Below are 16,333 nucleotides of genomic sequence, written 5' to 3'. Positions count from 1 at the left end.
CATGTCCTGGCAAACAGACCAGAGGTGCAGGAGACCCTGTGTTGGCTTCTGGGGAGCTCTCTGTGCTGAGTGCAAGCAGAAGGCGAAAAGACAATAGCCTGGCTCCTCCGCCTAGGGAGGAGTGACGCCCCACCCAGAGTCAGGGTCAGCCCTCTTCTTAGGACTTCAGCGGGTAACACACATTCCATATCCACACTCCCTTCCCCTAACCTGAGGCCTTCTGCAGGGGCTGTCTGTTCCCTACAAGTTTCTGCTCTATAGACCACTTGCCTGAGAGTCAGAGCCTACTCCAGAACCTCTTGTAGGAGCCAAGCTGTTTCCTGTAGCTCTCTCCACCTTGACCTTGGGACTTCCTGCCAGGGCCTCTCTGCTCCTGGCTGCTTTCTCCCTAGCCGATCCATCTCAGCTGGGAGGTGTGACAGGGCCGAATTCTCAGCTGGTGTAGGTCAGTGTTCTGCCATTGACTTGCTGTGCCTGTTTACTCCAGCTGAGAATCAGACCCAGCATGGCAGAGTTATGTGCAGCATAGTGTGCTCTAGTAACTATAACATGAAGAAGAACGGCAAGCACTTTCTGCCCATAGTAACCCCAGGCTGAATGGGGATGCTCCTTGTTCACTACAGAGCTCAGGATGTGGAGTATATATATTTCCCATAGCTGCCAAAGTTTTGCTGAGATAACACGCACTCTGGTTTTATGGTTATTAGCTGGATAATCCGTAGCCACTGTGACAGGGTCAGGCCAGATGGCTACAGGAGAGTGATAGAAGGCAGTTATATTAGCCCCAGATTAAGTAGGTCCCTTTTCCTTGGGTACGGTAACAGGGAAGGTTCCAGAGCAATCAGGAACCTTCTGGAGACAATTAAGACAGACAGGCTGATTAGAACACCTGCAGCCAATCAAGAAGCTGCTAGAATCAATTAAGACAGGCTAATCAGGGCACCTGGGTTTTAAAAAGGAGCTCAATTCAGTTTGTGGTGTGCGTGTGAGGAGCTGGGAGCAAGAGGCACTAGGAGCTGAGAGAGAACGCAGACTGTTGGACTGAGGAGTACAAGCATTATCAGACACCAGGAGGAAGGTCCTATGGTGAGGATAAAGAAGGTGTTGGGAGGAGGCCGTGGGGAAGTAGCCCAGGGAGTTGTAGCTGTCACACAGCTGTTCCAGGAGGCACTCTAGACAGCTGCATTTCACAGGGCCCTGGGCTGGAACCCGGAGTAGAGGGTGAGCCCGGATTCCCCTGAAACCTCTCAGCTCCTGGTCAGACACAGGAGGAGTTGACCTGGACTGGGGGTTCACAAAAACGGCCAAACTGAGGGCTGCCGTGAAGCTCCAAGGCGAGCAAATCCGCCAATAAGCGCAAGACCCACCAAGGTAGAGGTGTCACACCACCTGTCTTCAAACTGAATTTTAGGTGGGGGAGCCTTGAACCCCGTTCACTGCAGGGTTGCTTCTCTACTCCTTGGGACTCACTTTGAGCCTCTGACTTTCTCTGCCTGGGGGAACCAAACATGTTAGCAAATAAACTGGGAACTCATGGTGCTGCCTTGACATGCACTGTGTTCCTGCCTGAGGCATCTCTCGGTGGGGTGGTCGGGAGAGTACCGAGTTTTGTGTGATAATGGCTGCTGCTATCCAAACTGATTATTTTATTCTTTTCCTTTTGGCCAGTCCAACTTTGCCATGGGTCGCCTGCCTTCAACCTACAGGAAATGCTACATGTTAGACTTTGGTCTGGCCCGGCAGTACACCAACACCAACGGCGAAGTCCGGCCAGTAAGTGACACCTTTTCCAACTCTGCTTCCACTCAGGCAAGGAAAGGGGTTTTGTTGTTTTGTTTTGCTATGACATATATTGGGACTGCTTCTCAGGCTGGGTGGGGGTGGGGACGGATTGTGTTTGAGCAGGAAATGGAGGCATCTTGCTATTGTCTGAGAAATGTGGGTTTTTTCCATGCTAATGGTTTTCCACGATGTGCTTGGGCCAAGCAGGTGGGAGGCTAGAGCTGTCTGAGCTGGTGGCCTCCCTCCCCGTCCAGTAGAACAATTCCATTCATGTCTTTGTCTGGCCTAGTCTGGGGAATAGAGCTGGGCATATTCTTTAGAGTTGTTTGTTCGCACGGCAGCGGGTGTCTGAAGAGGACATTGTTCTCCCAATACACTGAGTGTGATGTGGTTCACCAAGACGCTGGGCTGTCACCCCTGCCAGGAGCGTTGTTCCTTCCCCTGCCTAGCTTTGTCTCTGTGCATATTGTCCCTTTCATATTTCTGAGTAGGGGGCTGAGGGTGGTTGCTCAGAGTCAGGGAGAGGGGAAGTAACTTGCTTTCCTCGATGTGTGTGGCATATCCAGCCCTCTTGCTTAGTAATGCATTGTTTGGGCTCAGCCATGAGTGCAGAGCAAGCTCCAGAGATGTACGTCCCACCTAGATCCCATTAAGCTTCCGGCTGAACACTCCTGGCTTTGCCATTGAATAAGTTGCTCGTTCTCCCAGGACCAGGCCTTGGCGAGCTCCAATAATCTGTTTGGCTGGCAGCCCAGTGTCGCACCTTTTGGCTTCAGAGCCTCTTATATCCATACACGCTGGCAGCCACGCTGCCTCTCCACAGAACCCCATCCTAACTCATCCTGAAAGTCCCAGGCTTTGGCCCAAAGTGCTTCTACCCTGAAGGTGGGGTGGAGCCTGCTGGGCTCAGGGCCTGAAAGCCTGAGAGCCCAAGCTGTGGTTCAGTGAGTGGCTTCCCGCTGCTTTGGGCCAGTCTGGCTAAGCAGACTATGGGTAGCAGCTAGGTCCACCGGTCACTACTGCAGAGAAGGCAGAACTGGGGCAGTTGTGGGGATGCTCCTCCCTTATCTGATACGCCCCCCCGGCTCCAACCATGTCCTGCCTGGAGGGGGGGCTCCAGCAGCCCCTATGGACTCTGCATTCAGGAGTTTCTATTAGGTGTGTGTGTCAGGTGGTGGGGAATTACCAAGTGTAGAAATCTACACAGAGACTTCCCTCATGGTATTCATTGTTATAGCCTGTACCAGTGCTGGTGTCGTCAGTAAAGTGTGTTAGAAAATCAAACCAAAGCAGCACAGAATAAAATCCTGTTTAGCGTAAGGGCACAGTTATGTCTGAGCCACGTCAAATTGCCAGGGAGTCACCCTTGGTATGAACACTCTGCGCTTATGCCAGCTATTAGACTGGAGCATGTTTATCATGGGTCTCTGCACCATGGGGCATGGACTGATATTTGAGCAGGGCTGGACATTCCCTTGGTAACAAGACTATCCAGAGTTAGCACAGCGAATGTTACCAGTATTTCTGGGAAGGAGATTGATCGTCCTGCTTCAGGGCTTAAACCAATTTCTAACCATTAGAGACAAGGATGAGACCTTCCTGGGGTCAGATTATCCAGCTGTTCCTGTGGGGCTTCTTGCACCTTCCAGTTGGGTTTAAGATATCACACTGCCGCCCATCTCCATAGTATCTGGTCATCTTCCATGTAAAACCAATAGCAACAGTGAAGTCCCCAGGGGCCTCCATGGAGACTCTGACCCTCCCCCTTTTTTGGGGTCAAAGCTGTGCTTGGATAGGGGGTTTGAGCTGGTTGGCTGATTGACTTGTTATTGTGGGGCAGTTTGGGTTGATTGCTGAGGGTGGCCACTGCCCGAGACAGAAGAGTGACTTCATGGAGCTCAGGTCTGATCCGATCTGACAACTCCTGTTCTGTTTCACTGACAACCACCATTTTTCAGATTTTTCTGACCCCCTCCCCCTCAGATCACAGCACTTCAAGGGCCCCATGAGGTGGAGAAGTGTCATCTCACCCCACATGGTCTTTTCCGGCCAACCACTTGATGAGACTGACATCTGTCTGTGTGTTCCGTCCCCCTACAAAAGCTTTGGCTGTCTTCTCAAGCCAGTCATTCTACTTTGGTCCTACTCTCACCACGCACACCTCCCGTCACACCAACTCACCCAAACAGCCCTTCACCCCCACTCTCTAACTGCCCAAGTTGGCCACCGGGAAGGAAATTTGTCTTGTGAACCGAACAGCAGCAACACCACACTGGTTCTGTGGAGAGGCTGTGCCAGCAAGATGCTCTGAGCTGGAATATGACTTTAAGGCATGTCCATTCTGGGGCCTGCCTGCCTTCACTGAGACCCCATTAATCACCACAGGCAGCCCCTAACACATTCAGACAAACTGATAAGAGTTTGCATTATTCTATTATAATCCCATTGAATTCAACTGATTTTCCCCTAATCCCCCTCTGTCCAAGCTTCTTGACTGAGAGTGAGTTGGTGCTCTAGTTTCCAGGAAGGCTTCACCCTTCAGCCCCTCTCCTTTGAAGTTACGGGGTTCCTGTCTCCTTGGGGGTGCCTGCAGGGAGTTACCCAGACAGCAGCAAACACAACAAACACAGGATTGAATGGCTAAAAACATGGAGATGGAATGAAAACAAAAGACAGGGTTTCCCTAACCACGGTAGACTGACACTCCTCCTATGTGAATCAGAGATGGCGTTTTCTGCTTCAAGGAAAACAAGCAAAGGGAATATGTGCCTTGACGACTGTCCCATCTCAGGCCATTAGTGCAATAATTGGGTGTCAAAGCCAGTTCCTCAGAGTAAATTTCATAATCTAGTGCTTGAAAGTAGACTGTGCCAAACAGGATGCAGGAGGAAGTATCAGAGAGTCTGGTGCTGGGGAATGACATGAAAGGAAATGGAGACCAATATTTATTTAGTTTTTAGTATTTTATGTTCATTATATGCCCCCACCCCCCCAGCATCATGGTGGGCTGTGGAAGGGGAGTTAAATGGAAGTTTACTGCGCTATTCTTTCTTTCTGTGAACGGATAGAGTCCTCAGAATGCTCACGCTGGTTAGATTGCAAACCTCCTGGGGTTCCCCTTTATCCTGAACAAAACCAAACCTTATCTAAGCTTTCCCCAGAGCTGCCTGTTTCCAGAGTCTTCCTGCAAGACATCCAATCCCTCTCCTGCTTTGGAGACTCTCCACCTTTCAGCCACCAGAGCTGGAGCTAGTGAGACCCAGCTGCTATGACTATCTGACTGCCAGGGTGAGTCAGCAGAATAGCCCTGCATTTTCCTGCCGAGTCCTAGAACCTGCCATCCTGTCACATGCCCCTTAAACAACATCAGCACAGGTAGCTATTTTCTGCAAAATGCGTACACACTAAAGACGTACCTGAAGGGCCTTTTGCTCTTAGAGCTGGCAAAACTGATTGTAGCTCAGCTTCCAAAGGTGTGGGCCAGGAGTACAACACTCAACTTAATTTCTCAAAATGCTGGAAAGGTTGTTTTAAAGTGAGATGATTGAGAGGTAAAGAGAGAGAACCCACAGCAAGAACTACCTGGCAAAATGGCCTTTACGTTACTAAAAAAAAAAGAGACTATGACCGGTTCGGTCACAGAGATCCCCTTGGGACTGTCATCTGATGTGCTGAAATTACCCCTGAGCCTGTTTCTGGGCCTCAATTTCCTTGTCTTAATTCCGTCTGCCTTTTGTTTTCATTTTCCTTCTCAGCAATCTGTGCACTTCTAGCTTCTTCTGAGCTTCACTCTCACTCATTTTGCTTACTTTTCTGTCCCTATTTCCCTTACCCAAAATAAGCAAACAGAAAATAACAAATCAGTAACCACTTTGTCTGTTCTCCAGCCACCACACTTAAAACTCACTTAAAATCACTACCAGCATCTCGGAGCAATCAGCTGTGCACATATCCTGCCGACTACGCCACTGTGACAGGTTCGGTCACAGAGATCCCTTGGGACTGTCACTTGATGTGCTGAGAAATTACCTCTGAGCCAGTTTTTCCTGCCAGCTTGGGACTCCAGAACCCTGCTTTGTTGAGCCAGATATGCTAGCCTGCTGTAGCACATACCCAGGATCTGCGCCACACCCCCAAAGCTGCAGGCTTTAACTAAAAACAGCTCAGCAGTCACCTAACTCCAGCACCCAGACACCCAGTTCCCAATGGGATCCAAACCCCAAATCGTTTTACGCTGTATAAAGCTTATACAGAATAAATTAATAAATTGTCCTCCCTCTATACCACTAATAGAGAGATAAGCACAGCTGTTTGCTCTCCCAGGTATTAATCACTTACTCTGGGTTTATCAATAAACAAAAGTGATTTTATTAAGTATAAAAAGTAGGATTTAAGTGGTTTCAAGTAATAACAGACAGAACAAAGTAAGTCACCAAGCAAAATAAAGCAAAAACACGCAAGTGTAAGCCTAATACATTAAAAAACTGATTACAGGTAATATCTCACCCTCAGAGATGTTCCAATAAGCTTCCTTCACAGACGAGACTCCTTCCTGGTCTGGGCCCAATCCTTTGCCCTGGTAGAGTCCTTGTTAGTTCCAGCAGACATCTCAGGTGGCAAGCAGGGGTTTTCTCATGACTGGCTGCCTCCTTTGTCCTGCTCCACCCCCTTTTTTAGCTTTGGCACAAGGCAGGAATCTTTTGTCTCTCCTGGTCCCCACCCCTCCTTCTAAATGGAAAAGTACCAGATTTAAGATGGATTTTAGTATCATGTGACATGGTCACATGTCACCGTAAGACCCCCTAGTCTCCATTCCCCATTGGCTGGCCCACAGGTACACAGGAAGGTTGTAGGTCAATAAACCATTTACAACCGATTGTCCTAGTCAATGGGAGCCATCACGATTCTATTAATGATCATTAATGGCCCACACTTTGCATAATTACAATAGGACCTCACAGTTATACTTCATATTTCTAGCTTCAGATACATGAATGATACGTGCGTACAAGTAGGAGGAATATATTCAGTAGGTTATAACCTTTGTTATGATACTTTACAAGAGATCTTTTGCATAAAGCATATTCCAGTTACATCATATTCACACTCATAAGCATATTTCCATAAAACACATGGCGTGCAACGTCACAGAGACTATTGTTGAGCGAATGGGAAACAAATGATGGACAGAAGAATACAGTGTGTTCAGTGTGGGGCAATCTGCGTGGACAGCCACAACTCTAATTTCATGAAGGAAGTTCCAGGCATGGGTTTGAGGCCTGGGTGCATGCAGAATTCTGGCCAGGGCCCAGTGAAACAGTGGAGGGATTACACGGCCTCACAGTGAGAGACCAACCGTGGTAGCTTGTACACGCTACCACTTATGTCGGTATAACTTATGTCACTCAGGGGTGGGCGTAAACCATCCCCCTGAATGACGTAAGTGAGACCGACCCAAGTGCTGGGGTGGACAGCATTATGTTGGCGGGAGAGCCCAAAGCAGAGGGTGAACATTATAGCATGAACTGAATCATACAGACAAGAGGCATAACAGAATGGAGAACATAGGCTCACTTGTGTAAAGGAGCCAGCCTGTCCTCCTTAGTAGGCATTTGTGTCTTTCATGTCAGGGCCCGCAGAGTGTTCTCGGTTTGTGGATAATAATGCATTAGCCCTTGATGACGCCTTCAGTTCTGCTGTGCATTGTCACAACAGCATGTCTGCCGAGTGCTCCCCCTCCTCAGGAAGCTGGGCTTCATATAGCGCGCATCTCCTGTAGCCGCTTTTGAAGCCAAAGCGCTCCTGTCGTTTCAGGTGCTTTTCTCCAGGATGCATCCCTGCCCTCCCAGGCCGCCAAGTCCAGATTTCGATTTGCAGGCCTGTAGTCCTAAAATGGCCAGGCGGATTTAATTTCAGTGTGAGAAAGATTCCTTCTGCCCTCAGCTCTTCAGGGTCACAGTTCAGCCTGGAGTAAATAGTGACATCCTAGATAAAATCCTCCAAAAAGAGGAAGACCTACAGGAGAGGCTAATGCCAGCTAAATGGGGATGGTGTAACACGTGGGCAGCCTAGTGTGCCATCATTACCGTACCCTGACAGGATTTGTAAGTAAACTCTGGGAGAGGAGCTTTGCAGTTATTTAGCATGCTGAACTGCAGGTTTTCAAGGCTGCATTCGCACCCTGTGTGCTCTCTATAGAAACCTGGCTCAGTACTGTCAGTAATTGTGTTAATTTGTGCCTGGTGCCTACGTCCTTTTTAATATAATCGCAACAAGCTGTGGATTCTTTGCATTTTCAAAAATATATTCACTGAAAATTTTCCAAATGAGCTGTTATTTCACCAGCTCAGTGCAGTCATTTATTGGCCACCAAGGGAAAGGTGGTCTTCTTTCTGGGATGTAGCTCTCCTGTTTGTCTGAACTGGCAGTGTGCTATTGTGCTCTGCAAGTTACTCTGTTTTTTTTTCTTTTTCTTTTTTTTTGCTTAGTCAGCTGCAGTCCATTGATTAGATCTGTCTCCTTGTGATTCAGACTGCACTGCAGTAGTTTCCAGTGCTTTGCTGAAGATACTATATACATGTGCGAGTGATGGTCTGTCTATTGCAGAAGGAAAGCATTTTAGGCAGAATGGTACTTAGCCTGTTTAGATGAACATGGTCAGTATTGCAGGACAGGGTAACAAAGAAGATTTTAATTTTCTGACATTAGTTTTCCGTCTAAATCTATGCTTGCACTTTGGTGCAAACTGTTAAGAGCCTTTTGTTACTGCAGTGAAAAGCAGACTAGAAATGCACCTAGGTAAAGAAGAAATGGTATTTCCCAGAACTGGAGCAGATTTTCTTTCACTTGGAAAGAATGAACTGTAGAGAAAGACTGTGCATAGAATAGATTGTATCCTCCCTGAGACCTGAAATACGTAAATCCAAGCCCAGTGGGTTTGTGCTGCCCACCTTTCACCTGAGACCTATCATATGTAAAAGAGTTAGGTCAGACATCAATATTAGTGATTGTATTGTAGTAGCGTCAGTCAGACTCAGGGGGGACCCTAGTTTTTGCTAGGTACTGCGCAAGACACTCATAAAAGACACTGTCCCTGCCCTGAGAACTTCACAGTCTAAAGAAATGAAAACAGACAAAGGGCACAGGAAAGGGATGCAAAATCCAGGCACAATGCAGGGAGCGATGGGCACGGGATTTGGTAGTTTCAGGACTTTTTCAAAAAAAGTTTGTATTCATACTATAAAAGCGTAGGATTTTGTGGGGGAGTGGGTTGGTACTAGAAATGACGTGGAGGAGAAGAGGAGATTATTATTGTCTCATCTGTAACAAAGGTGAATAACTGGACACCTGGCAATTATAAAACTCTACCTCGGAGGGGACAAGTTAAAGCACATGAGTAAAGCAGTGTGGGGGAGTTGAATAGTGTACATACAGCTACAGCAGTAAGCCCAAACCGATGTAAATAAACATTGTATTCTCACAAAGGTTACGTTCATAACAAGATGCGTTTGGTTTGTACCCTGCTGCTGTCGGATACATCGCAGCTTCCATGTCACCATGAGTTTAAATGGTAGAATTGTGAATCATGCTGGAGAACTTGGAGGGTAAGCTAAATTGGGGCAGGAGTTGTCTTTTTGTTCTGTGTTTGTACAATGCCTAGAACAGAGGGGTCCTGGATGCTACTGCACCACACTACAACAACCTAAGTAGATTCATGACATTCACTTCCAGGTGATTTTATTGAATCAAATGCAATAATACCTCCCTGTGTCAAATTTGTCACAGAGCTTATTGAATTGTTTATTAGTGCTGATTTATAATGTAAGCCCATATCTGCAATCTTACACGCTTTTAAAACAGACAACACAATAATTCACAGTCTACGTACCATATAATGGACAGTGCAAACGAGCTGTCATGTTTGTCCTCGTTATGGTGAACCCTTACCAATCCCTTCTACGGCCACACTCTGACCTTCAACATACTCCCGTCCCAACCCCAGTGCAGAGCCCCGAGGCCACAAGTGTATGGCACTAGCCAGCCTGTAGTCACAAGGAGGGAGGAGATAGGGCCTGTGGCCCAGCGAGATGGTGGGGCCTGGAAGTGGCTCATGTGACCTGGTGAGGGGCAAGGCAGCAGCTGGCAGTGTGGAGGGGTTTTCAGCAGCGGGGGAGCAGAGCTGGGGTTTGGGTCGAGTGGGGAAGGGAGAGTAGATTTGTCTGTGGGAGCGGGAGGAGCCCCAGAGGGTTGATTTGGTCAATTTATTTTATTTCATTTGAGTGGGAGAATCAGAAACAGTTGCCTCAGGGAGGGCAGGACTGAAGCTCCCACCACAGCACTTTGGGCATCAGCCACCGCTGCTCTGCGTTTTATGCCTTGTGTTAGAAACGGCGAGTGAGGAGAAGCTGGTCTCGGGAGAGACCCCAGTCCCTCTGGCAGAGAGCTCATGGTGCTTGACAGGCAGTTCACAAATTATGGGTCCTTGTCCCAAAGGGCTGGCTATGTCAGTGAGCCCCCGCACAACCAGGGGAGACACTCCTGTCAGTGCTGGGGAGTGAGCATGGGGGCTGACAGCAGCAGCTGAGGAGGAGATGTGTGCATTGGGAGGGACGCAATATTGCTTTGATTTTTAATTCATTTCTATTTAATTTTTCTCCATTTTGTGTTTTTTTTTTATCATGGTTTTCTTTGGGTTTCTCTCTGTTTTACAGTTCTTTTGGGCTCTTCTTTTGAGGCTGTGTTTGATGCGTTGGCTTCCCATCCGCTGCTCGTAACCATCTCTGCCATGAGTTGTGAGTGAGCCATCACCATGCTTCTGGGTTTCATTTTGTTTTATGCTTTCGTTCTTGATGGAGTTCAGAATTAAGTCTGTTTTTGTTTTCCCTTCATGATATGTTTCTGTTTTTCAGCAGGATTGTGAGATCCACCTAATCTGATGCAGAAGCCCAAAGCTCTTGGGGTTTTGGCCCCAGGAGTGCTTGGGCACTCTGGGGGTTCCAGTCTCAGGGACCTGGTTGTCACTCTTGGGGGTCTGGTGTCAGGGGCAGGGCTTTTCCTCCTGGTTATTGTTGCATTTTGAGTCTGGTTTTCCGTATTCATTCCTTCCCAACTCCACATGAGGATAAAAGATGCTGCTGTCATCAAGGGTTGTACAAAACACTGCCGTTTAAAAGGGACATTGCTAAATCTCACGGGACAGAGAGTTTGTCTCTGATGGGGCCTTCAGCACAACCGCAGCGGAGACTAGGAGATCAGTGCCCCTCACCCCAGGTCACCAGGGCAGCCTGCCTGTCGCACGGATCGAAATTGGAAGTTCCGACTATTGAGTTTAAGTTGCTTTGTTTAGTTGAGCTTCACTTCCTGTCCCACCTTTTGCGGTAAGCCCTTACAACCAGGACCTATTGCCAACCACTGCCGGAGAGCTGTGGGACTCCTCGGTTCTCCAGGGGCCCTGTCCATGTTTCCCTGGAAATCCCTTCTGGGTTTCCATCCCGTGTACACACTTTGGAGGAGAAAAGTTCTCCTTGTTTAGTCTGAAGTGTAAATATCAGAATTTAGTAACATCTGCAAAAAGCTCCTGTCACAAGTGAAGAGAAGTCACCATTTCATAGAGGTCATTGGATAATCTGAGATCCCACTTCCAAGTCCTGTTAATTATTTTTCTCTAAAATAAAACTGTGCCCTGCCTTTTCCAGCAGATGACACCCCCACCTTGTATTCGCTACATTAAAACCTTATTTCCCTGCCTTGAGATTGGCTTTACAGATCTCTGCTCCTGGAGTTCCTTGTTGAATTGTAGCTGACCAGTACCTAAAGAAGTCAGATGTGAGGAGTGTCCATCACAGACCACCATAGCTTGGGGCATTTGTCTGGGATTGTAGCTTACATCCCTGTTCAATCCCTGGGGCCTTTATCAGTAAGAACCTCTCTCCAGGTGCTTCCCCTTGAATGTACTTTGGCAGAGGGTGTTGGGTGCACGCCATCTCCCCACCATGCAGCTTCAGTTTTGACTTCATTGACCCCAGATTTGGCTCAGGTAGGAACATCTTCCTCAGTGCCATCAGAGGAGCTGGAAAAGAGTTTCCTGGCACGGTCTGGCATTGCGAAAGGGCTGGAGATGCTCTACCAGGCCTGTGGACTTTGAGGTGGCTTCTCACCTCTACTAGAAGCAATACAGCTCAAGGGCTTAGCGCGGTGTCAGTGAATTCTGCGTGTACCTCGTCCACCTGGCTATTCTCAATGCACAGAGATGAACACCTATCCAATAGACTAGGATCATTCCCCTGTAGGGTGCGAATCTAATACAGTCCCCTAAAATAAAGCTCCTTATAAACAAAGCATACTTCACATGCTGTACATTTCCTCTGGGTGCTTTTTATTTTTATTGTTAAGGCTGCGAGTTTATCATGGAGGTCACAGATTCTGTGACTTTCCAGGACCTCCGTGACTTCTGCAACGGCCGATGTGGCTGGTTCCAGGGCTGCCCGAGCAGCTCAGGCACCCTCTGGGCCAGCCACATCAGCCACTGCTGGGGCAGTCTTGGGCCACCGTGCCTCCCCTCCCCCAGCAGCAGTAGGAGTTTGGGTGGGGGAGCTCTGGGCTGGGGGTTGGGGCGCAGGAGGGGGTGAGGGCTCTGGTCTGTGCTTGCTTAGGGGGGGCTCCCCTGAAGTGGCGACATGTCCCTCCCTCAGCTCCTAGGCAGAAGCTGCGTGCTGCCTCTGTCCACAGGCACTGCCCCTATAGCTCCCATTGGCCACAGTTCCCGGCCAATGGGAGCTGGGGAGCCGGCGCTCGGGGCAGAGGCAGCGCGCGGGGCCATCTGGCCACGCCTCCACCTAGAATCTGAGGGAGGGACACATATTGATGCTTCTGGGGAGCCATGCGGAGCCAGGTTAGGGTAGGGAGCCTGCCAGCCCCGCCAAACTCCCCCAGCACCTGTGGGGGTCCTGGGCCGCCCGCCGCCACGTGCACCTCCTCAGCACAAATGGGTGTCCCGGGCTGCTCCCCCTAGAGCAGGGATTCTCAAACTGGGGGCTGGGACCCCTGAGGGAGTTGTGAGGTTATTACATGGGGGGTCGCGAGCTGTCAGCCTCCACCCCAAAGCCCGCTTGCCTCCAGCATTTATAATGGTCTTAAATATATTAAACAGTGTGTTTAATTTATTAGGGGGGTCACACTCAGAGACTTGCTGTGTGAAAGGGGTTGCCAGGAAAAAAGTTTGAGACCCACTGCCCTAGAGCACCCGAGGCACCCCTGGGCTGCCCCTCCCCCAAGATTTAGTCAGGCTTGTATAATACAAGTCATGAACAGGTTATGGGCCGTGAATTTTTGTTTACTGCCCATGACCTGTCCATGACTTTTACTAAAAATACCCGTGACTAAAATCTAGTCTTATTTATTGTCTGTACTCTGGCAGTTGTCCCCAATGTGCTAGGCATGTCTACACAAGGAGAAAAACACATCCTTTGACCTGAATAACAGAATGTATAGAAATCCTAAAGTTTACAAAATGAATCAAATATTTATAATTTAAATCAGATTTTTATTTACCATTTGCTAGTTCTTTACTGTCTTCTCATTTGATAGTTTTAAATGGCTGAAGTGGATATTTTGTGCTTTTGTCTTCAATTAGAATTTCCTAATTGTTTGTAGCATTTCAGATTTTACATGGAATTTTTTTCTACTAAGAAATTTCACACTTAAAAAAATGCACACTTAAAAAAAGTGACGCCCTAGGGCTTTTTTAACATCTTTTGTATCTGAAACACAAAACTGATAAGCAAATAGCCTGTGGTATTTTTGCAAGCACCACCTTCTGATCCCTCGAATATCCACAAGTCAAAAAAAACGAAAGGCTTTGACTAGACCATATTCTTCATTCAGGAAATGTCCATCAGTTGCAAACCCTGAAGGAAGTGTTTCAAGAGGAGAAAACCATGTGTTTTCATAACCTGTCTGGAGAGCACATGTATCCTGAGTACAGATGGGAGGTGTGACATTCATAGCAAACCTATTGTATATGGGACAGCAACTACTGAGGGAGGGACTTTTTGTGTGTGACAAGCTAGACATCTCCAGTTACTCCTTTTCTTCCAGACATCTGACCACAATTGCTAGTGATACAATCAAAATATGTGAGAGAACACTAAGTGCCAGGTCACTGATTTTGTGATAGACAATGCAGCCAATGAGGCTAAGAGGAGAAGGGGAGCCTTGCAAGAAAAAGATGACCTTGGTGAGTAAAGTCTGGCTGTTCTGCACATACTGTACAATTCCTGCTAGAAGACTTGGAAGGAAAGACTGGCAAGGACTATGGTATTGAAGGCCAGTCTGATCCTGCGATGTGATGCGTGAGTCTGGATCCCTGTACCAGTGTGGAGCTCCATTGACTTCTGTAGGGCTCAGGGGGTTAGCCATGTGGATTCAGTTGCAGGAGCAGGGGCTGTGTGATGAGTTCTTGCCCAATAACCACTTTCCAAAGACAAGCATGGAGATCGCCATGTATTTGTGATGCCTCGAGAAGAAAAGTGGAATCTGCATTTGCAGATTGCCTAGAAGCTTGTTTCAGAATGGCCCAAATTAATGAAAATCTGTGAAGAGCAGAGACATGATATAGACTCTGTTTCTCAGAAAGTAACAAATATTGGCCTGAAGAGGTTTGCTGAGAAATTGCTCCAGATATTGAAGGCAGCATTGTTGGGACTTGATTCTGAACAGATTCAACAAATTCAGCTATAGCTGATGAAGTGTGAAAGAAGACAGAAAAATATCTTGTGCTGAACTGCAATGAGATAACTGCAGAATGCATATTCGGAAAGCATTATGACTTGTAAAGCATGAAAGCACAGGTTTAACACCATATCACTTTCCAGCTTATGAAATATTCCCGTGTGTGCCAGCTTCCACTCACAATTTAGGAATCAACACTTGCTCTTGAATACGTAGAAGAGGCTTATGCTGGTAGTTGAGTTCCAGCTACAGTAATTCAACCGCAGGCCAAATCTACATTTCAGGAAGTCATGTTCTCCAATGAAGTACTGAAAAATGTAACAGCCGCTCACTGGTGGAGGTCTCAAGTAAATTCTCTGGGAGGAACAAGGCTGGATCATGAAAGCAGCATCACAGCTGTTAATTGCTACAGCTTCTTTTGTTGGTGCGGAATGAGTATTTTCATCACTCGGGCTGGTGTGCTCCAGGATTACAAACCTCAGGGAACAGGTGATGCATCCATGTTGGTTTTCCTTCTCAAGCATTTTAATTCTGAAAGCCTTGAAATCACCCTCAGTGAATTGGAATAATGGGACTCAGGTGCATAATAGACTTGTGACTTTTGATCATGGATTTTAGTTATGGTTTCAAATGCCGCATTATACATTCAGTCTGGATAAATCAATAACACAGAATTTGCGAGAATAGATGTATAAAAAAATTCACCGTTTTGAACTTTGATAATGTATTGAAAAGCTAGGCAGATATTCAGTGTTAACACTGAAGTAAATTTGTGGTGAGAAAAATACAAATAGGCATTAAGAGAATATTTTAATATAAAAATACAATCTTAGGTCCTGATTCTGCAAGTACTTATACATATGCATAACTTTAAACATAGGAGCAAAGAGTCCTGTGGCACCTTATAGACTAACAGACGTATTAGAGCATAAGCTTTCGTGGGTGAATACCCACTTTGTCGGATGCATGTAGTGGAAATTTCCAGAGGCAGATATAAATATGCAAGCTTTCATGTATGAACTCCACTGAACTGCCCGTCAGCCAGTCCATCCCTGAGCCTTGAGGACTCACACGTTCTTCCCCTGCTTCAGGCCCAACTCTCACAGCTCTGCAATTCTAGCCCCTCTCCAGGCTAGCCAGGAGGACTGAATAGAATCCTCTTCAGACCAGTCAGCACTGAAGGGAAGTTCGTATCGAGGTATGCAACTGAGTCCTCAGGGCCGACTGCTGCCTCCCAAGTGATGAGAGAATTGAACTGGCATCTCCTTGCACTGCGCTGCTAAGTGCTCCGACCTCTAAGCACCTGGGCCTGTCTGGAGTTTTTAGGGAGGGATTTTCAAAAGTGCTTGCCTTGGGCTGAACTCTGAGCCCATTTGGGCCATTGCCAACATCCCCCGGTCTAACTCGGCCTCTTGAAAATCTCACCCGTACCCATTATCTTTTTTACATCTGTGAAGCTCCCCATAATCACTTGCCATGTTTCATTATTCTACATAGAATTAGTTCAGAATGATCACGTCTTCCACAGGTGAAATTGTGCAGACATGAGAGATCTCTGGAAGCAGCACTTTCAGCCCCGTCAGCAGTGGGAATAACCTCCTGTGATGGATGCAAGGAGCAGTGCTGACTTGGTCTCAAGACCACTGTATCCATCTTCTGGGGTGGGGAAGGGTACTTGAGGGGTGAGAGTAAAGAAAGGGAGAACAAAGGCTCCAAGGGGGACTCAGAGGAGCCTTGGAAAATAGGTGAACACTAGAAGGTTTTCCACTTGTTAACTCTTAGCATGTAGCTTCCATGTTGGTGCCTGTTCAGAGGTAGGGGA

At 47.5% G+C, this 16,333-nt stretch overlaps 1 protein-coding gene across 1 annotated transcript in view; it reads left to right on the top strand.

Moving 5' to 3' along the window:
- Positions 1 to 16,333, top strand: part of TTBK1 (tau tubulin kinase 1) — a 120,663-nt gene that overhangs the window by 44,693 nt on the left and 59,637 nt on the right. Inside the window, exon 5 of the mRNA XM_077812083.1 lies at positions 1,669 to 1,773. Coding sequence (XP_077668209.1) covers positions 1,669 to 1,773 — 105 coding nt within the window. The remainder of the gene's footprint in view (positions 1 to 1,668; positions 1,774 to 16,333) is intronic.

This window comes from Eretmochelys imbricata, chromosome 3 (genome assembly GCF_965152235.1).
Source record: "Eretmochelys imbricata isolate rEreImb1 chromosome 3, rEreImb1.hap1, whole genome shotgun sequence".
NCBI classification, from domain to species: Eukaryota; Metazoa; Chordata; order Testudines; family Cheloniidae; genus Eretmochelys; species Eretmochelys imbricata.
This window is presented reverse-complemented; position numbering and strand designations above follow the sequence as displayed.